General features: G+C 42.2%; 1 protein-coding gene across 1 annotated transcript in view; it reads left to right on the forward strand.

The window, feature by feature from the left end:
- Positions 1–23,274, forward strand: part of SUSD1 (sushi domain containing 1) — an 86,305-nt gene that overhangs the window by 20,414 nt on the left and 42,617 nt on the right. Inside the window, exons 4-6 of the mRNA XM_079791099.1 lie at positions 5,437–5,589; positions 6,239–6,418; positions 19,211–19,390. Coding sequence (XP_079647225.1) covers positions 5,437–5,589; positions 6,239–6,418; positions 19,211–19,390 — 513 coding nt within the window. The remainder of the gene's footprint in view (positions 1–5,436; positions 5,590–6,238; positions 6,419–19,210; positions 19,391–23,274) is intronic.

Raw genomic sequence — 23,274 nt, forward strand, 5'->3', positions numbered from 1 at the left:
AGGCTTCCTAGCTGAATTTGGCATTTGAGCAGGGAAGGTGGCAGGAAAGAAAATAAATACATTTACTTTCCAAGTTGTGAGGGAATAATTTTTGTCTCGTCTTACTTCGTGGAGTTAGGAGGATCGAGTTCTTAGGTGTCGATATGGAGAAAAGTTGGCTTTGAGACCATTTCCATGAACCTGAAAGTTGTGGAATGCAATTTTCTCGTTGGGTCCATTCTAAGTCATCATATTTCAAAGGCTGCTCAAGACAAGGGCTTGTGCTGGAGGGGCAGTCACAGGCTCGCTTCTTCTTAAACTTTTGCCTCTTTGGCCCTCTTGTTCCGGCTAAGGGCCCTCCAGGTGGATTTTCTGCTCTGTCTTGGAGCAGTCAAGTTCAGTGGAACAAGCCATGTGGCCACTCCCCAGACCCCTCTAGCATTGCTCATGCATGGTCATGCTCAGGCCCAGGTATGAAGGAGTGGCATGTGCCCCAGGCAGATCTGAGTCAGTAGAGAGGCAAGGCTCATTCGTGTATTAACTAACATGTCTTGAGGACCTACGGGCTGCCAGGTACTGTGCTAAGTGCTTTCCACACGTTTTATTTAATCTCCACAAAAAACCTACTATAATTAGCTTCATTTTGCAGAAGTGGTTTAGGAAGGTTAAGGAACAGACATTAGTACATCTCGTAAGTAGCATGAGGAGTTCTCAAACCTGGGTCTTTCTGACTTTCAAACCCATGCTATTAGTTGAAAGGGCTAAATATAGAACTCCAGGGCCCTGGGACCAGGTCAGAGTGTCCTGTTCAGTTTTGCTACTTTCTAGCAAGAAATTGTTCTGCTGCGGATAAAGTTAAATAATCCAATATGTAGAATAGGAACGAGGGAATTTCCCCCATTGATTAGTTAAGTATGTTAATAAGGTTGCTTAGAACTCTTTTCCTTCACAAGCAAACATGTATAGCCTTGGAGACCCCATGGAATTTACCAGTATGTGGAGAAGTTGTTCTGATAAGCTTAACTGGTTCATCCAGCCAAGATTCTAGAATGGGTTAGAAAAGGGATGGTTTGTGAGCATAAGAGGTAACGGGATTAAAAGTCAAAATCATGCATACTCATCTCAGTGATACATAGTGGATATATCTAGGCTTCATTAAAGCACTTGATGATATCTTTGACAGTGTCTCTGCACGGGGAATTATTGATTGGATGGTCATATACAATTAGATTGTAATGGGAGAGACAGTGTTGCATAGTGGTTAAGAATATGGTCTCTGGCCCTAGCTGGTTTGGCTCAGTGGATAATCGGCCTGTGGACTGAAGGGTCCTGGGTTCGATTCTGGTCACGGGCACATGCCTGGGTTGAGAGCTCGATCCCCAGTGGGGGTCATGCAGGAGGCAGCCAATCAATGATTCTCTCTCATCATTGATGCTTCTTTCTCTCTCTCCCTCTCCCTTCTTCTCTGAAATCAATAAAAATATATATTTTAAAAAAATGGTCTCTGGAGCCAGATACCTGGCTTCTTGCTACTTACCTTCCGGACTTAAGTCCAATTATTCAACTTCAGGTGCTTCATCTGTAAAATGGGGGTAACAATAGCATCTGCCTCACCAGGTTATTTTGAAGAGTAAATAAGATGGAAATAATCAGTAATAAATAATGAGAGTTTAGAACAATGCCTGGTATGTGTAAGATGACATGCAGGAATAGTTATTAACAATCATAATGATTATTTTTTAATATGTCTTTATTGACTTCAGAGAGAAGAAGGAAGAGGGAGAGAGAGAGAGAGAGAAACATCAGTGATGAGAGAGAACCATCGATCGACTGACTCCTGCATGCTCCCTTCTGGGGATCAAGCTCACAACCCGGGCATGTGCCCTGACTGGGAATCAAACCATGACCTCCTGGTTCATGGGTCAATGCTCAACCACTGAGCCACACCAGCTGGGCATAATGATTATTGTTATGAGGTTGTTGAATGACTGTATACAAAGCAAACTAATTAATGACTGTCGTGACTTATATTCAGCACTGATCAGTACCTAGGAACTCCAAGTCTTTTCCATACCACTGCTGCTTAGCCACATTTTTGCCCTGTAGTTATTTATAGTGTTTATTTTTAGAACTCTACTTTTGAGGAGTCTGGAGCAGATGGGCAGGCTGGAAAATGATTTCTGTGACAAAGCCATACATACACACTACAAATTCCTCAATGGGATAAAAAAAAACCTTGATAAGCTAAAATGATGGATCAAATCTAGAAACATGTTGTATTCTGCAGTGTTGAAATCATCTCTAAAATTTGTCTTAGATAGAGATTGAACTTACGTTATTTATTTTAAAAAAATATGTTCTTATTGATTTTAGAGAGAGAAAAGAAGGGAGTGGGAAAGAGAAAGCAACATTGATGTGAGAGAGACACATCGATCCATTGCCTCCCGTATGCACCTCATCTGGGGACCAAACCTAAACATGGCATATGCCCTAACTGGGCATCAAACCGGCGACCTTTTGGTGCACGGATGACACCCAACCAACTGAGGCCAGGGCTATTTTATGGTATTTTTATTTTAAGAATCCTTTCTTAACAATTGCCAAAAGTATCATGATTTTGTTATCAACAGTTGTTGAACCCTAAGTTTTACTCGTTTCATTTCTCAGCACTCCTTGTTGTGTTTTATTATGTATTTCTCTTTCTTGACACTGTGTATTCTGATGTTTTTCGCTGGCTCCAATATTTTCTCAAAATCTTTTCCAGGAAAGAAATGTCAGTGCTATGATACCTGGTATCACTCATGGTCTGAAAGGTCATTCCTTTGTTTAAATATAGCATGATGTTCTGCTCCATTTTCCTTAGAACTCTGTAAACATTACTCCTTTGCTATCTAGCATTTAGTGTTTCAGACAGGAAGTACTAGGTCAGATGGGTTCTCTTTCCCTCATATATTACTGTTCCTTTCCCTCAGGGGGTTATACATTCTTCCCTTATTCTATGAAATTCAGAATTACTTTCATTTTTTTAACATTCAAACTTGCTCATTGTAAAAGCTATTTGGATTTGAATACATAAACTGAGGGTTTTTAAAAATATTAATTCTTATACATTTACTCCATTCTCTTCTGCAATTCCTCTTAAATGAATACTGATGGTTGCCAAGTGGAATGGGGGGTGGGGTGGGGAGATGGTAAAAAGGAATACAGAATAGTATAAAAAGTATAATCTAAGAAAAAATTAAACTTATATTAAGTATTTTGGATTCATCTTCATATTTTTTTTGTTCTATACTCTGTCTCACATAATTTATTTTTCTATGTGTTTTTGGAGAATTCCTCAAGTTGGAATTTGCACATTTATTTTTCAGCATTGACTGAGCTATTATTCAATGCCTCCATTGATTGAGTGTTTATTTTTGGCATTCATATTTTGTTTTTAATTTTCAGAACCTCATTGTGTTTTTATTGACACAGTTTCTTCTTAATCTTGTTTGGACTTCTGCATCTCTTAATTATCTATTACTACATTAATTCCAGTCTCCTGACTCCCAAATTTAGTGGCTTTAAAACAGCAATTTATTATTTCTCACAATTCCATGGCTAGGTAGTTTCATCATGTGTGTAGATACATTCAGCTGGTGGCTGGCCTGGGCTGGTAGGTAAGAGAAGGCCTCTCACAGTCTAGGGCCTTCGTGCTGATGGTCAGTTCTCCTCTATGTGGCCCTCTCTTCATATGGTGTCTCATCCTAGGGCCTCTCTGAGTGGGCTCTCTCCCAAGTAGAATAGCCTGGATTTCCTAACAGCACGGCCACTGGACTCTAAGGGAGAGAAAGAGAAGCTGCCAGGTGTCTTCAGAGTTAGGTCCAGAGCAGGCACAGGGTTACGTCTGCCCTGTCCTATTGGCCGCAGCAAGTCCCAAGGCCAGCCCCAGGGAGCCACACACTCTTGATGGGAGGAGTGGCGTGCGAGAAAGGGAGAAGAAGAATTGTTGCCAGCCATCTTTGAAGACAGTCTCCCACAAAGCGTTCCCTGAAGTCGGAAGCACGAAATGTGTAGGTTGATCAGCATTGGTAGTTTTTCCCTGAAATCGATATAATTTTATTAACCAGTGTCACCCCAGTAAATTCAATAATAATAATAAAAAACCTTGGTAGCTTGAATGGGCTCCTTCAGCAATTGAGTGAATGACTGGTTCCCCAACAATGACCAATGAGTGATGAGGTATTCATTGGTCTGAGACCCAAGAACAAACAAAGAAAAAAGGAGGATATAGTGAATTTCAGTCAAATCCCAAACAAATTTAAAAGGATTTTGAGATTATTTTCTTCCTTCTTTGATGAAATTATGCCGTTCATAGTTTTTCTTGGAAAAAATGTACTTCTGTCAAAATAGAATATTGGCTGCCCTATACTCGTATCAGTCCTCCCGAAATGACGGGTCTCTGAAATCCCAGACTTCCCCCAGTCGTGCTGCGCCCTGTCCGCTGCCCCCCTGATGGTTCTTGCACAGGTCCTGGGAAACGTGCCGCCTCCTTTAAGGCACTTTGTTTCTCCGAGTAAAATTGATATATGTGGCTCTGAGGGAATTCCTTAAGTCTGTAGTTTTGTTCTCTAAGCCAGATCAGGGTGGGGCCAGGGGCTGCTGATGGGCAGAGAGGAATCTTTTTCAGACTCTGGATTACTGTGTGTTTTTCTTACCCCTGTACTTGCTACTTCCCATAATCCTTAGTCAGGGGGAGTCTGCCAAGAAGCCCGGCTTACCTTTCTCGAAGCCCGTTTTAAGGTCCCGTTATCTTGGTAAAATTAGTGAGATCCTTCTGAAGTATCCCCTTGCTATCTTAGTATCCTATGTTCATTTTTGAAAGCATTTTTTTCACTCTTGTCTAAATTATTCTGTATTTGGAGTTCTTTAGATATTTTTAGTATGAGGTTGAGGCCATTCTTATTTTATAGTAACTGAATTTTTAAATCCTCACCTGAGGATATGTTTTTATTGATTTGAGAGAGAGGAAGGAAGAGAGAGAAAGAGAGAAACACCTATGTGAGAAACATTGATTGGTTGCCTCCCCTACTTGCCCTGACCGGGAATCAAACACACCACCTTTTGATGTACAGGAGGATGCTCCAACCAACTGAGCCACCCAGCCAGGGCTGAATTTTATTAACATACTCTTATTTTGTTCATTTGATTTGGTGTCAGAAAGTTGGTGATGGCTGTTGGTTTTTCTAAATCCCCAGAACAAGGTCACAAGTACTTCTGAGCACCTCTTAGTGAAGGATATCTGAGAAGACCCCTTAAAAAAGTAAAATAAAATTCATGATACTGTTGCACACAAATGCACCATTTGTAAGCGTAGACTGAGAATGTGAAAAATGGTTGTCACAATGTCATCCCTCCTCCCTCATTTTTTCTTTTTTCTGTTTTTCTCTCTCTCTTCTATTTGGGATGGGTCTCAAGACATAGATGAGTGTGAGGTGTCCGGCCTGTGTGGGCAGGGAGGACGGTGTGTGAACACTCATGGGAGCTTTGAATGCTACTGTATGGATGGATACTTGCCAGAGAGTGGCCCCGAGCCTTTCCACCCGACCAGAGATGCCACGTCATGCACAGGTGGGTTTCTGCTGGAGAACGCGAGATCGGAAAGGGAGTTCCCGTTGGTGGTGATTTTCTGCAGCCCTCACCTCTGTCTGTGGGTCTCTGTTGGGGAAGTAGGTGGAGATTATTAGTTCCTTTGCACATTTATACAACCTACGAGATAAGCAAATAACAACCTAATCAAGATAGAAGGGGCTATGTTAAAAAGCTAAAAATTAGTAAACTTTGGGGATTTTTAGCAGTTAATCGATATTTTGATGGTATCCATTAGGTTAGCTTGTAAAATGTTAGGCTGATCTGGTAAGGACCAGCATCTCAAAAGTGACCCTGAAAATGATAAAGGCATACATGTCTTAAGGTGTTTTGCAATCTAAAATTTTCACTTCACTGGACTAGAATTCTCTTTAGTTAGTATGAGTTAGTGAAGGTTGATTGCCGAATTCATTCAGCTTTGTGCAAGTATAGATGCTATTACCTATGGCAGGTCAGAAGATTGAAGAGAGATAATCATTGGAAACATGCGCAAAAGTCATGTGGAAATGAACCAGCCTATTTAACACGTGGCTGGGGTCCGTGTGTGTAGGGAGGGGGAATGGGGTAGCGGTAGAGATTATGAATTTTGAAAATTCACATAGTAATGCATTTGACATTAATTTATTTGCAGAAATAGACTGTGGCACTCCTCCTGAGGTCCCAGAGGCCTTTATTATAGGAAATTATACCTCTGGGCCTGGCAGCCAGGTTCATTATGCTTGCAAAGAAGGGTTTTTCAGTGGCCCGGAAGATATAGTTTCAAGCTGCACAGCCTTGGGCACATGGGAGTCCCCCAAATTAAATTGCCAAGGTGAGTTTTCAAAAGGTTCAGGTTCACGGCTTATACCATATTGAGATTTTCATAGTTCTCTCTTAAATTTCTCCTTGGGGTGGTGAATGAATTGAATAAACCCAATAATTCCTTTTTTCCCCTAATAGGTTTTCAGTTAATTCTCTTGGGTTTTCCAGGAATAGTATCCTCTATCATCTGCAAACAATGATAATACCATCTTTTATTTTTCAACTTTTAAAAAAGTTATGTTTTTCTCTTGATTGGTCACTTGGCTAGTGTTTTCAGAACAAAAATTTAAATATTTGTGTTGACTTTGAATATTCTTGTCTTATTCCTGACTTTCATGAGTGGTTTTAGTGTTTCATCATTCACTGATGCTCTTGGCTTTTGATGTTATGTATATCTTTGTTGTTGTTGTTAATCTTCACCCAAGGATATTTTTTTCCATTGATTTTTAGAGGGAGTAGAAGGGAAGGGGAGAGACAGAGAAAGAGACACATGGATTGGTTGCCTCCCACGCACCCTCCCACGCTCCTGACCAGGGTGGGGAATTGAGCCTGCAACCTAGGTATGTGCCCTTGACCAGAATTGAACCCGAGATCCTTCAGTCCGTGGGCCAATGCTCTATCCACTGAGCCAGACTGGCTAGGACTATGTACACTGAGTGGCCAGATTATTATGATCTCTGAACGCATAATAATCTGGCCACTCATTGTGTGAGTGTGTGAGTGTGTGTGTGTGTGTGTGTGTGTGTGTGTGTGTGTGTGTGTGTGTGTGTGTATTAGAGGCCTGGTGCATGAATTCATGCATTGGTGAGGTCCGGCCAGCCTGGCCAGGGGGAGGGGACATGGGCGGTTGGCTGGCCTGCCTGCTGGTCAAACTCCTGGTCGAGGGGACAATTTGCATATTAGCCTTTTATTATATAGGATATACACTGAGTGGCCAGATTATTATGCGTTCAGAGATCATAATAATCTGGCCACTCAGTATATACCTACTTATGTTCTTATGTATAATAAAATAACACGGTGTGCCTGGTTACTGTTCTAAGCACTTTATCTACATATTGACTCATTCAGTCCTTCCAGTATCCCCATGAGTATGTACTATTATCACATTTTTACAGATGAGAAAACAGGCATGCAGAAGTTAATTTGTTCAAGGTCATACAAAAACAGGTAAAATTTGAACCCAGGAATCGGAGTTTCAGAGGTTGTGTTTTTAATCACACTGGTAATACTACTCCAGTTTTTATGATGATGTTAACTTTTGATTTGTTTTCTACTTTTGTTTTTTTCTCCATCTATTACCATATTTACTAGTTTTTGGCTATATATACATAAAATTAAGGAAGCATTCATTTGTTTCTATTTTACTAGGATTTTTAAAAATAAAAAGTGAGTTATTTTTTACGTCTTTTAGGCATGTATTAAGGTGATCATATATTTTTTTCTCTCTTTTTTTTTTGTTCTTCTTTTTTTTTTTTAAATATATATTTTATTGATTTTTTACAGAGAGGAAGAGAGAGGGATAGAGAGTTAGAAACATCGATGAGAGAGAAACATCGATCAGCTGCCTCTTGCACACCCCCTACTGGGGATGTGCCCGCAACCAAGGTACATGCCCTTGACCGGAATCGAACCTGGGACCCTTGAGTCCGCAGGCCGACGCTCTATCCACTGAGCCAAACCGGTTTCGGCTATTTTTTTCTCTTTTAACCATTCATATTGTGGGTTATATTATTAGATTTATTGATAATGATCAATACTAACTGCTAGAATGTATTCTTCTGGGTTTTTGGTGTTTTATTTTTTAATTTTTTCCCCCATTGGGTGTTTTATTTTTTTAATGTAGATTATCGTTGCTAAATTTTACTTAGAATTTGTGCAATAATATTCATAAATGAGATTGATCTATTTTCTTTTCTTTGCCATCTTTATGGGTTTGTTATCAGTGTTACTTTGAATTTAAACAAAACAGGTAAAAGAATTTCTCTCTTTTTCTTTCCTCTGGAATACTATAAACAGAATTTTAAAAGATTTGGGAGATTCCACCTGGAAACTACCTGGATGTGGCACTTTTGGAGAGTAGCCAAAATGTTTTTTAAAAATTAAAAAATTCTATACTTTAATGGTCTATTTAAGTCTTTTTATAATTTTTGGTATCCATTTTGGTAATTTACATATTCCTAGAAAATCACCTATTTCACCCACATTTTCAAATTTATTTGTAGAGAGAAGTATAAAGCATTCACACTTTTAATTTTTCTATATTGTATTTGTTTATAGTAGTGAAATATTGGAAACACTCCCAAATATCTATCAATAGGAGACTGGTTAAATAAATTAAGGCTTATACATAAAATGGAATATTTTATAGCCAATAAAAATTATGTTGGAAAAAAACATTTATTGACATAGGTTAAGTATTAATAGTATATTGCTAAGTTGCAAATTATATGAATAATATAATCTGATTTTTGAAATAGTTCATATATGCTTATGAAAAAGTTTAGAAGGCTAAGGCTATACATCAAAATATTAACAGTGGTGCCCTGGCCAGTTTTGCTCAGTGGAGCAGACTGAAGGGTTGTGGGTTTGATTACCGGTCAAGGGCACATACCTCGATCCCTGGCCTGGGTTGGGTGCAAATGGGAGGCAGCCAATTGATGTGTTTCTGTCATATCAATTTCTCTCTCTCCATCTCTCTTCCCTCCTCTCCATTCGCTCAAAAAAAATAAATAAATAAAAATCAATGGATGAGGATTTTAAAAAATGCTAACAGTGGTAATTTGCACTGGGGGTGTGTAGGTCCTGGATGATTTTTATATCTTATGTACTTTCTGTATTGAAATATATAACAAATATATAACAAAGCCCAGTTTTCATTGAATTTATTGCATAACTAAGTGACCTCAGTGATGTGCTTGGCTGAGTTAATCCTTTTGCTACTCTGATTTGTGATTTCAGGCTCTAAACACATTTTAATAGTTAATTATCATCCTGGGGGGTAAGAAATTCTAAAAGTATATTTTAGCTTTAACATCTTTCAATAAATCAATAAAACGCAGAACTTAGATTAAAATGTGTCATAATGCATATCAAAGAACTCCCTAAGGATTTATACAGGAAACCCCAACTAAAACAATTTGTATTATACTTTGGAAATTAGATTTCCATCTGGATTATTGGACTGAGAATACAGAAGGTTAGAGCGTGCTTGTTATATTCCTCTGAGAACTGTTATTTAGAAGATCTTCACTTCTTTCCCTCCTCTAATAACTGCTCTCTGCCTGCTGACACCCTCCTCCGCCTCCCCCATGTCACCACATGGCTGAGGCTTTTCAGAGCGGTGTCTGCCCCTCTCTATGCACACCCCTTCTTACTTACCCTCCAGTCTGCGTGGGGCCTCCAGAATCTGGGCCATGTGCCAGCCAGCACTGTATTTTTAGCTCAGAGTTATAAAGCCACGGGAGTTGGGAATTCCACTAAGAGCACAAGCAGACTGTGAACTTGGATGCTGCGGAGGAGCAGGTACTTGTGAAGGGAGCAGCTGTGATTACAGATGGCAGCGTTTGTGGCCCAGAACAGGCTTTCCCGACAGAGAAGGTACAGTTGGTGAACCTGTTGTTCATGTTCTTCCAGTTTCTGTGTCCTCGGTGGCTGTGCTGCCTTGGCAGGGGGGGCCTGTGACATGGGTTCCCCATCCCACCGGGTTCCCCATCCCACCGGGCCTCAGAGCTGGAAGTGAGCATGACAGGTCCCTGTGGTCCCCTCTTCTTTAAAAAAAAAAAAAAAAAAATATATATATATATATATATATATATATATATATATATATATATTATTTTTTTTAATTTTATTTTATTGTTTAAAGTATTATAAATGGTATATTTTTATTGATTTCAAAGAGGAAGGGAGAGGGAGAGAGAGATGGAAACATCAATGATGAGAGAGAATCATCGATTGGCTGCCTCCTGAGTGCCCCCTACTGGGGATTGAGCCTGCAACCCTGGCATGTGCCCTAACTGGGAATCGAACTGTGACCTCCTGGTTCATAGGTTGACACTCAACCACTGAGCCACTCCGGCTGGGCTGTGGTCTCATCTTCTGACGTAGGTAGGACTTGATGGAAATATGTGGCTGAGAAGATAGTATTTCTACCTTGCATTCCCTACATTTTGTTATTGTTACTACTTCTTTAATTTTCAGAAAAGATGCAAGTTATGAGTAGCAGCTTAAAGAATGTAGGTTTCTAAAAAATCAACCAAGCCAGGAGCAAGGTGAGGGAATCACTTGGACCATGTTATCATCAACAACAAAATGGAGTCTGGTTCTCCTGTTATATACGATAGATCCTGTGACTGAGGAAGTCTGGAGTCGGGAGGAGAGAAGACAGCTTCGCCACTGTGCTATCCAGGTGCACACCTAGATTTCTGTGAGGAGGACAAGCAAAGACGAAGCGCGTTCCAATGGGGACTTGGGTGGCTCCATGGAGGTGGGGGTGTTGGTGCTCTTCCCTGTGAGGTGTTTGCTTCCTGTGTAAGAGTCCATTGAGGAAGGGTGGTTTGCAGTCTGGGCACACCGTGGGAGGGTTCTGGGGACATCTGTCATCCAGATGTGCCCCCTATCTGACGGGCCACATCTTCCTTTCGAGCTGGGGATTCTTACTGAACAGTCCTTTTAAGAATGCACTTTGAGGCTTGCCCACTCCAGCCCATTCCCCAGGAATGCATCTCTTGAAACATAAATTGAATTATCCTCTCTCCTCGCTTAAAACTCTTCTAAAAACATGTGAATGGCCACTTTATTTAGAATAAAATCCAAGCTCTTATTCATGGCCTCGGAAGTCAACAGGGGTTTGGCCTCTTGTCTTTTCTGCAGGTTACATCTCCCATCACCTTTCCCAGCCAACATGCCAGACTCTGACTAGCTTCAGGGCCTTTGCACATGCTTTTCCTCTACTTGACATACCAACCTCCTTACATTTCTTAATTATAGTAAAACTAGTAGCCCGTTTGCACGACGATTCGTGCAATAGACCTTCATTCACCTGGCTGCCTGCACCAGTTTTCTGCCGGCACCGGGGACCCAGGCCTTGGCTGTGGCCACCGCCTTCTGCCTTCTTTCAGGGTTGGGGCTTGGCCCCAGGCGGTGGCCTTGGGCTCGGCCGCACCCAGCGTCCCTGCTATAGAACGCAGGAGCCGACCCCAGTGGTTTCCTGCGATCCGTGCAGGCTCCCCGCTGGTGCCCAAGGCCGGGAAAGCCTCGGGCGGCTTTCCCGGCCTTGGGCTCGGCTGCACCCAGCATCCCTGCTACCGATTGCAGGAGCCGACCCCCAGTGGTTTCCTGCGATCCGTGCAGGCTCCCCGCTGGTGCTCAAGGCCGGGAAAGCCTCCGCCCGAGGCTTTCCCGGCCTTGGGCTCCGCCACACCCCAACGTCCCTACAACGGTTTGCTGGTGGGCGTGGTTGGTGGGCATGGCTTGGTTGGTGGGCGTGGCTTGGGCATAGCGAAGGTGCGGTCATTTTGCATATTTGTCTATTATAAGGTAAGATATGTGTAATATAAAACTTGAACCATTTGTAAATGTACAGTTCAGTGGCATTAAATACATTCATCATGTCGTACAGCCATTTTCAGAATGTTTTCATTATCCTAAACAGAAACTCTGTGCCCGTTAAATAATAACTTACGATTCCTGTCTCCCTCTAGCCCCTGGTAACTTCTGTCGTACCTTCTGGCTCTGTGAATTTGTATTCTAGGTACCTGATGTATGTGGACTTATACAATATTTATCTTTTTGGCTGATTTGACATAACATAATGTTTTCAAGGTGCATCCATTTTGTAGCATGTGTCAGAACTTGAATCCTTTTAAAGGCTGAATACGATTCTATGGTATGTATAGACTACCTTTTGTTTATTCATTCATCTGTTGACAAGGTCTCCCTGCTCTTGGCATTCTTCTCATCTTTCAATTTTTAGCTTTAGATGTCATCTCTGATATTATTTTCTTTCTTAGTACACAACGTGGTTTATATCAGTCTCCCCTACTGGACTGTAGATCTGGGAGCGCAGCGACCACGTAGTCTTCTTCAGCAGGCTCTGTCCTGCACCTGGCACAGTGCCTGGCATACCTGAGGCTTGTGGACGCATCCTGTATTTCTGTGATGTCAGTGGTTACTTCTCCACTTTTGTTTCTGATTTTATTTATTTGGGTCCTCTCTGTTTCTTGATGAGTCTGGCTAACAGTTCAGTTTTGTTTATCCTTTCGAAGAACCAGCTTTTGGTTTCATTGCTTTTTTTGTATTTTTTTTTAGTCTCTGTGTTATTTATTTCTGCTCTAATCTTTATTATTTCCTTCCTTCTACTTACTCTGGGCTTTTCTTGTTGTTCTCTTTCTAGTTCTCTAAGTTGTAGGGTTAAATAATTTATTGTTGATTTTTCTTGTTTTTTGAGGTATGCCCGTAGTGCTATGAACTTCCCTCTCAAGACTGCTTTTGCTGTGTTCCAGAGATTTTGGGTTGTTGTGTGTTCATTTTCATTTGTTTCCAGGAAGTTTTTGATTTCTTTCTTGATCTCATTAGTAACCTATTCATTGTCTAATAACATGCTATTTAGCCTCCAGGTGTTTTAATGTTTTTGGGTGTTTTTACTGTAGTTGATTTCTAATTTCATTTCACTGTGATCTGAGAAGATGCTTGATATGATTTCAATCTTCTTGAACTTGTAGAGACTTGTTTTGTGTCCTAACATGTGGTCTATCTTTGTGAATGATCCATGTGCACTTGAGAAGAATGTATACTCTGCTGTTTTGGGGTGAAATGTTCTATAAATGTCAATTAAATCTTTCTGATCCAGTGTGTCCTTTAGAGTCACTGTTTCCTTGTTTGTGGATGCATCCTGAATCCCCCTCAAAAGGTGGCTCAGACAAAGGCAGACATTGTGGTATTGACTCTTGCACAGCTGCCCCAGTTTATCCTGTGACAGTTCAATTCCTGTCAAGGGCACGAACCTCAGTTGAAGGCTTGATCCCTGGCCCCAGTTGGGGCACGGATTGGGGCATGTGCGGGAGGCAACCAATTGATGTGTCTCTCTCATCAGTGTTTCTCTTTCTCTGTCTTCATCCCCCTCCTTTCCACTCTGTCTACAAATCAATGGAAAAATATTCTTGGGTGAGGATTAACAAATATAAAATAAATTTCAAGATCTTTCTGAAACTTCCTATCATAAAGTGGGAAGGTTAACAATTCTTCAGCTTTCACTGCCTAATAGATTGGTTTGTGACTCAAATAGTCTATTTACAACTGGAACGTTAAAATGAAGAATTTTAATGATTTTAAAAAAAGAAGATTCATATGCAGCTCACAGTATCAAACCCCATTGTTGCAGTTTCTGAAGGGTTTAGATTCTAGCTATTTCCATACTAGATACTATTTGTTGACAATAAATGTTATGTGTAATGGAAATTTTTCTTTTGTTTTTCTCCACATGAGCTTTCTCTATTGAAGGAAATGTCGAGGCTAAATTCGTGGAAGACTTTAGAATACACAGTACATCAAAAAATATTTTTTCTTTCACTGCCTAAGGCAAATGGACTCTTTTGGTGCTAATGAGCTCATTAGCTTAGTCTCAGCAGTTAATAAGCTACTCTTGAGAATCTGCTTTGTGGCATACTGAAACCCTCCCATTTTCCTTTGATGGTTATGATAACATTTGCTAAGTTCAAGTTGCTACAGATTGAGACATTAAATTTCAGCCCCCAACATCGATGATATGTGTAATTTAGTGCCCAAGTGATCCTGGAATGAGGGTCAAACTATATTTGGCCAAATATGGAACATGCCATAAAATGCATGACACTGTTTCATAAAGTTACACTTTGACCCATTCTTTAGCATATTTTTTACATATAAATATCACTGAGATTCATGTTCACAATATTAACCTTTTGCACTCGGATGTCGAGTGTGACTTGACACGGTTAGCATCGGTAGCAGCTCGAGAAAAAAGCAAGTGAGTGCAAAGGGTTAATTATTCACATGAATACAGGGATATTGAAAAATATTGGATATAGACACAGCCCACAAAGAGCTGACCATTAAGAGGAGAAGAGAAAATTTTTACAAATGAAATAAGTGAAGAAAGTATAGGTAGAAGTGCTGAATTGTCGGGGATGAATATAGATCCTCGTGGAATCGGCCTAGACTCTTACAACCTACCACATTATACTAATTTCCAGATGTTACATAAAGCTTCTGATTTGAGAAGGTTAGAGACTTCCTTCTATTATTGCTGAGCAAAGAAGACAACTGACTTTAATTGGATTTTCTTCAGTTTTCATCCTTGTTTCTGTTCCTTTGCCAAAGCTTTTCATCTAGCAGTTTATTTGTCAGGGATGGTTGTGTGTGTTTTTCAGTCAAAATCAGTATGTGGAATAGGTCTATCATTCATTTCCCCAGCAGTTGGCAAAATGCCTGCCTCAATTTATAGACCTTATTGGTCTCTTTTTCCTCTTCTTTCTCAGCTTAGTCTTTATTGGTCTCTAAAACAGTCTTGGATAAAGCCTTTTATTACTACGTGTGCTCTGTCACCAGCTACCTTATTGCGCTGACTGTATGATAAGCAGCAGGCACTGTGGGTGATGTTGGTGATACAGTGAGTCGTTGATTAGATGCCAGATTTCCTTCTGGAATATTTTCTCAGGTAGAGTAGTAAAGCTAGCCATGTGGGTAAACATTTTCACCTTCGAGATATGAAATAAAGTTACAATATAAATGTGATCCTTGAGACTGGCACAGCACATTCCCCCCTCCCCCACCCCAGGGAGACCAGTTTTGAAGTCAATCATTTGAATAAAATCACAGATAATAGGATAGTAAGGAAATATTCCCAGCCATGTTCATAATTAGTGGACTGTATTCCTGATGCAGTTCCAAACATTACTTAATGATATAATTAGCCAGACAAACGTGTGCTTTAATGAACACATATGCAGCACAAGATTTGTGCTGCTTATTATTTTCTTTCCTTTGGATAGAAACTGTTTTTATTATTATTTTATTGTTATTCGTTTTTGTTAATCCTCATCCAAGGATATTTTTTCCATTGATTTTAGAGAGAGTGGAAAGGGGCTGGGGGAGAGAGAGAAGCATCTATGTGAGAGAGAGACACATCAATTGGTTGCCTCCTGCACATGACTGGGGCCAAGGATTGAACCTGCAACCCAGGTATGTGCCCTTAACTGGAAATTGAACCTGTGACCCTTCCGTGCATAGGCTGATGCTCTAATCACTGAACCACAACTGCCAGGGCTCCTTGTGAGGGTGAGAGCTCTGTGGGGTTTTCATGTAGAACTATATTTTCATTACCTATTTCAGCCTCATTGGATTGATTTTTTATTATTTCTTAACTAGAGGCCCGGTGCACGAAATTCGTGCACTGGGGGATGGGGTGTCCCTCAGCCCAGCCTGCACCCTCTCCAATCTGGGACCCTAGAGGGACATCCCTCTCACAATCCAGGACTGCTGGCTCCTAACCCCTCACCTGCCTTCCTGCCTGATTGCCCCTAACCGCTCCCCTGCTGGTCTGATTGCCCCCAATTGCCCTCCCCTGCCAGCCTGATGGCCCCCAACTGCCCTCCCCTGCCGGGCTGGTCACCCCCAACTGCCCTCTCCTGCAGGCCTGATTGCCCCCAACTGTCCTCTCCTGCCAGCCCGATCGCCCCCAACTGCCCTCCCCTGCAGGCTGTTCGCCCCCAACTGCCCTCCCCTGCTGGCCTGATTGCCCACAACTGCCCTCCCCTGCCGGCCATCTTGTGGTGGCCATCTTGTGGTGGCCATCTTGTGACGATGTGGGGGTGGCCATCTTGTGATGACGTGGGGGTGGCCATCTTGTAATGACGTGAGGGCGCAAGGGCCACCTAGGCTTTTATTAGTATAGATAGGACCCACCTACTTTCTCAGGCACCTTTTGGTCTGAGTAGAAGTGGCAGTGTCAAGATTGAGAAGCCAGGGGTGCCCTGAAAGAATGCTTTTAAAAAAATAATATATTTTTATTGATTTCAGAGAGGAAGGGAGAGGGAGAGGGAGAGAGATATAAACATCAATGATGAGAGAGAATCATGGATTGGCTGCCTCCTGCAAGTCCCCCACTGGGGATTGAGCCCACAACCTGGGCTTGTGCCCTTGACCGGAATCGAACCTGGGACCTTTCAGTTCACAGGCTGATGCTCTATCCACTGAGGCAAACTGGCTAGGGCTTACCTATGGAGGGTTCTCTCTTTTCCACGTCCAGTGCGGCTAGAGAGCATCCGGTTTCTGAGTAGGGGCTGCTGGGGATTGAGAAAATTAAAGAAAGAGACAGACACAGAGATTGAAAGAAAAGCTGGGGCCAGGAGGGACCACTGCCCTCTTCTGATGGAGAGACAGGGACCCAGAGCCAATACAGCATGTTTATTTTACACCCCAAATACCAGGAAGTTTTACTAAAGGACAAGGAAAGGGGAATATGTGCATTCTTGTAGCTTCTTTGTAAATTGTCACTTTTGGGTGGGGCCTAGTCATATTCATTCCTGGTGCTTGGTTGGATTTATGTAATAAAACCCACTCCCTGGCATCTGGGCAGAGATGAAGGTTAAGCTGACAGCACTTCTGCCTTTTGGCAGAATGTGTTTCCAGCATGTGGCTTTGCCTACCGCCCTGGATTCAGCTGATAATTTAAAGAAATGCCCGTGTGCCTTCCCAGGCGCTCTCTACACCAGTGATGGCGAACCTATGATACGCGTGTCAGCACTGACACGTGTAGCCATTTTTGATGACATGCGGCCGCTGAGGCGGCCGCATGCCGAGGATAAAACATTTGCTGCTCCTGAGGATGAAACATTTGCGAAATAATGTTTTTCCTCAAAGTGACACACTACCCGAGTTATGCTCAGTTTTTTGGCGAAGTTTGACACACCAAGCTCAAAAGGTTGCCCGTCACTGCTCTACACTTACCTTCTGCACTCTTACCCCTTTAATATCTGTGCTTCTCCCTTAATCCAACTATCTGTCACTGAGTTCCCTCCCAAATATCTCCAATGTGCTGTTTAGAATTCCAGCTTTGAGGCCAATAAACCTGCTTAAACCTATACCCTCAATCTCTTCACTGATGCTCCATCTATTTCCTGCTGTAACTGAACCCTGGCTTAAACTAGAAGATGTTTTAGATGTCAACAATGACTGGGCAGTCTTATGAAACATTAACCACCTGTTCTGTTGGTTGCTCATTTACACACAAATATACTCATGTCTTGGAATGTTTTGGGCCCGTAAGTGTCTAAAGGCTTGATGCTGGGAAAACATGATAAGGGCCAAGAGGTCTTGTGTTTGGTAAACATCTATGAAAAGGAGCCAAATCTCTGTGAGCAGACATGGGACTTGGGAGGTAGATAGGGTTGGAGGATGTATGAAATGACCACCTCATTCTGGTGCCATAACTGCTGCTGATTTGATTGCAATCTGCACTGACCAGAGACTAACTCTTTTTAAAAAATCTCAGAGCCGGGTGACTGGACAGGTGGGTTGAGCTGTTGTATTAAGGGTTTTGAGATAACTCCCATGACAAAAGGTGAGAGAGGCCTCCCTCAAGGAAATAACTCGGGGGTTCTGCACCCATATGAGATGAAGAAGAGTGCAGTTCCATTAAATCCACCCATTCCGTGTCGGAAGCTCATTCGAGAGAAGCCACCTAATTCTAAGGCTGAGAATAGTTGATGAGGAGTTGGAAACAGATCAGATAGTTTTCTCTATTTTGAATGCTTCATCTCAATGAATGGACTTGTGTTTTAAAAACCTAGATATTAGGAGTGCTTAATTTACTTGGCTTTCTACAGATAGGGAGAAAATGAAAAATCAGAATGAACGCCAAATGTCATTTTTTTTTCCTTTCTGTATTTAGGTATAAGTAGGACTATTGGTTACCTTTGTAATTATTATGACCATTTTATTTTGTATTTTATGTTTATTATGCTTTCTTGAATAAAAGTGTATCTATGCGCTCCCCACTACAACATGAGAAATGTAGCATGTTTTATTTCTTCCCTTCACCCCCCCTGCTCAGATTTTGTTCAAAGAATTTGGAATTTCATTTCCAAATTATTGTGTGTGTTTTTTTTTACATTGTTAGTTTTGAATTTTTTTTTTTCAGAAAAGATACAGATGGATTTTTTTTTCTCATTGTAGAATATCTAAAAATGACTTTCTTTTACTCTTACGTTAAGTAGCACTTGGCTGGGTCTAAACTGGTAAAGTCCTTTTCCTGTAAATACTTCCCCCATTAATTTGCTTTAAAAAGTTCAGAGATTTTATATATATATATATGTGTGTGTGTGTGTGTGTGTGTATATATATATTTTATATATATATATATATATATATATATATATATATATATATATCATGTAATATTCATTTGGCAACAAAACTCCTACAATTGCACTATTGTCTAACCAGGAGCTAATGATTTGAAGGTGCATGGTAAAAGGTACCAGAAAGTCTTGATATTTAAAAGAACCCTGAGATGGATTATTTCATTGACCAAGGAAGTCTTTATAATATAAATAATCTTATAATTGGAATTTTTTTAATGTATGTAGTTTGTAAATTTCTGTACTTCTGAACAATCTTACTTTGTATACCTGCAGTTGGACTAGTGTTTTCTCTTTTCCCAGGAGTGGCCTCTGTCGTTGCTAAGTGTTTGTTTCCACAATGTGAATTATGGGGGTAGAACTCGGGGTCACGACCAGTGCTGTGCTACCTCCCCTTGCAGAGATCAGCTGCGGCCACCCTCCGGAAGTGCAGCATGCGTCCCTGGTGGGGAATCACAGCTCCAGCCTGGGCGGGGTGGCTCACTACGCCTGTCAAGAGGGCTTCGAGAGCCGTGGAGGAGAGATCACTTCCGTTTGCACAGAGAAAGGCACCTGGAGAGAAAGCACTTCGACGTGCACAGGTATAGATTTTATTCCCCGGGGGTCCTGTTTGCTAGAAGCGAAGGGCCAGCGGGAGCAAGGGACCTAACGCTGTTCAATTGTTCGATGGCTGCCTCACTCTGTGTACTGCGTGCGCCTGGCTATGCCCTTTACCTGGGTGGGCACCTGGCTTTAAGTTTGTCAGCTAAATCCTGGAAATTTAGAGGGTGGATTGGGATAGAACATTGTACGCTGCCATCTTTCGAAGCTCCTGTTAAATCACAGTGACTCCTGTCTCCTCGGCTTGGCTGGCTGAGGAATTTTTCTCTCTGAACCATTTTCTCACTTAGCCCATGTTGACAGCTTTTCAGAGAAAAGGTGATGTAATGAAAAATAGGTGTTTAATGTTTATTTTTATTGGTGGTAAAATACATACAACATAAAATTTACCATCTTACCCATTTTTTTTAAGTATTTTCACATTGTTGTGCAACTTATCTCCAGAACTTTTTCATCTTCCAAAACGGAAACTCTGTACCCATTAAGCAATAACTCCCCACTGCCCTTCCCCACAGACCCTGGCACCACCATTCTACTTCCTGTTTCTATGAGTTTGACTAATTTAATTACCTCATATAAGCGAGACCATGTAACATTTGTCCTTCTGTGACTGGCTTATTTCACTTAGCATAATGTCCTCCAGGTTCATCCATGTTGTCAGAAGGGGCGAGATTGCCTTCTTTTTTGAAAGCGGAATAATATTCCACTTGTGTATCTGTTATGTTGTATTTATCCATTCATTCACTGATGGACAACTTGTGTTGCTTCCACCTCTTGGCTATTATGAATAATGCTGCTATGCACATAGGTGTGCAAATACCTCTTTGAGATCCTTCTTTCGATTCTTTTGGATATATACCTCCAAATAGAATTCCTGGTGAATAGGAGTTTTGAGACTTCAGTTCAGATTCTAGCAGTGCCACATATTAAGCTGTGTGCCATCTGGTAAGGCATCATTTGCTCTAACCCTGAGTTTCCTCACCTCTAAAAGTGGGAAAATAAAGTCTGCTCTCCCTGCTTCGAAGCGTTATTGAGAGGGAAGCAAAGGAGATTATCTGTGGGGAGCAGTTTGAAAAGTTTAAAGCACAGTGCAGGTGTCAGGTCTTTACTGAAATCATTCGCCTTGCCTAAAGAGGATCTCCTGAATGAGAAATGTGCACTTCCACATGCTTTATTTCACATCTGTGCCTCCAAGAAGCAAGGTGGGAAAAGGCAGTGATTCTTACCATTTGTGATGGTTGGTCTGGGGTGTGACAAATGACTGAATGACTCTGGGAATGTATTTCTAAATGTTGACTTTCTTGGCTCCAAAGGCAAAGCTCTGAAGAGTGGAAATCTCAAGATAGTTTTCATCTGGTCTCTGGTTTGACTTGCAGCAGAATTATGATAGAACTAGAGGCCCAGTGCATGATTGAATCATGCATGTGTAGGGTCCCCTACATGCTTTTGATCACGGGGGAGCTGGGTGCCTGTCCGCTGGTGCACCAGGCCATTCAGAAGCCTCCGGTGCGGCGGAGGCTTCTGAAAGGCCTGGTGCCTGAGCGGACAGGCACCCAGCTCCCCTGCTTTTGATGGTCCGCGGTGGGACGTGAGCTCGCTGCCCCAGAGGCCCCTTCTGTGCCGCAGCACAGCCATGGCGCAGACGCTGAGCTTGAGCTGCCGCTGGCGACGCGAGCTCAGCATTTCGCCGGCCCAATCGGCTACCCCGGCCACCCCGAGTCCCGCCCCCCTGCGCCTCCTGGCCAATCGCGGGCATAGCGAAGGTACGGTCAATTTGCATATTTGTCTATTATTAGGTAGGATGTCCTGAGTCTTGCCCATCAAAGTTTTCCGTAGGAAAGTCTAGCCAGAGAAAGCAAAGCGTGAACTGCTGGTGATTATTTGTCCACAGAGCAATAGTTCATAACCAGTTTGGGGACACAAATTTGATGAAATCTATCAATTCAATAGTTATCTATGTAGCATACACTATGTATGTGGTACTTTGCCAGATGCTGCCTCTTTGGAATTTAAAGGGCACTTGGGTCAACAGGCTTTTATCCAAAGAGATGCACACACACACACACACACACACACACACACACATACAATGTTTTACAAATTCAAGGTGTTCGTGGACCTCTAGAAGCCCTGGTGTAGATGGAGAACTCAGCTCCACCGCTGACGCCCTGTCTGTGGCATGCAGTTCCCACACTCAGTCATCTCTACCACAAACACAGGAGGATGTAGGCTGGAGACTGCAACCATAGAAACAACAAAGGGCGGTCATGGATAATAACCCAGAGATCTCTGGAGAGGGCTCCCTCACTTGCCCAACCTGCACAGAAAAGCAGACAAGCCTGTAGCTAACAACAAGGACTCCAGGTTTCCAGTCTTAATGGTCATTCCAGCCGATGACAGCATTTTGAACAGCACCTCTAAGAGTTATTTGGAGAAAGTGAGGCAGCTGCCTCCTGAGATGCAGAATTCAACATCCGGGGACGCATTCCTAGCCCAGAGCTATCTACGGAGTCCCTTGGTAAGAGAGCGGGGCATGGCTTCTGGACCCAGCCATTTGCTTTATTGCTCAAGCTGCTCTGTCTCCACCACTCAGAATTCACGGGGGGGAGGGGGGGTACGAAGATTAGTCACTGCATGAAAAACCAGTGGGTCTGCATGGGGCATAGTAAGCTATTAATTAGCGGATGCTTGTAGGCACTTTGAAGAACAAACATGTTATGTAACTGCTAATTTTAATTACATCCTCAGCCTGCCACCTTTCACAGAGTCTGTGGCTCCAGCTGCAGCTGTTTCCATGGGGTTATTCAAGCTCCGATTTAAGGAGAGAAAAGGCATTCTCCCTGAGAGCTGTTATCTTTCTGTGAGGAGGCCTCTAGCTCTCAATCAAGATGGGCAACTAAATTCATTTTCCGCAGATAAAGGGGGCCATTTGCATGCTGATCAATTCATAGTGCCCTGCACTTGATCACGGGGTGGGTAGGTGGGGAGGTAGTGAGAGGAGCTGGTTACCCTGGCTCTTGCTCAGCTGCCCTCTTTCTTTTTCCTTTTCCTTGTTTTTCACCCATTTCCTTATACCTTCCCTTCCGTCCCAGCTCCCTCTGTATATTTGGTGTTTGCCATCCTCAGTCTTCACTTTTTTAAAAAAATATTTTTTTTATTAATTTCAGAGAGGAAGGGAGAGGGAGAGAGAGATAGAAACATCAGTGATGAAAGAGAATCATCTATTGGCTGCCTCCTGCATGCCCCCCACTGGGGATCGAGCCTGCAACCCCGGCATGTGCCCTGACCAGGAATTGAACCATAACCTCCTGGGTCATAGGTTGATGCTCAAACACTGAGCCACTTTTGGGTTTTCCCCCCATCTTTTCTACCTAACCTCTGACTGCCCTCTTCCTCTGTTCTCTGTTTTCATTCCATTTCCCCCTCTTTTTATACTGAATGTTTCGTTCCAAATTGGGGGGAAGAATCTATCTTCATTTTACCCCGGTTGTTTTTAGTTTAAAATCTTTTTGGAGCTCTCTTTCTCTGGATCAGTAGCATGCATCTGTCCATGTTTCTAATGGAGTGTGAACCCGAGCAAGGTGGTGGACTTTTTTTTTTTTAAAGGCTGGTTTGGACTGGAAACTCCAGACAGCTGAGAATTAGGTAACTGCTCTAGTGTCTGGAAAAACCCCAGGTGGAAGCTTGATGTTCAGTGAGTTGGTTTCCCTCAAGATCAAAGAGGTTGATTCATTCTTGATAAGCCCGTCCTGCCTTTCATTCTGCACAGGTCATTTGGCTTTTTATGTTTAGAATGTGGGTTAATAATTATAAGGTTGATGCTCACTCCTTCCAGGCTCTCAGAGGGGTAATAATATCTCTATTG

This window comes from Cnephaeus nilssonii, assembly GCF_951640355.1.
Source record: "Cnephaeus nilssonii genome assembly, chromosome: 14".
In the NCBI taxonomy this organism is placed as follows: Eukaryota; Metazoa; Chordata; class Mammalia; order Chiroptera; family Vespertilionidae; genus Cnephaeus; species Cnephaeus nilssonii.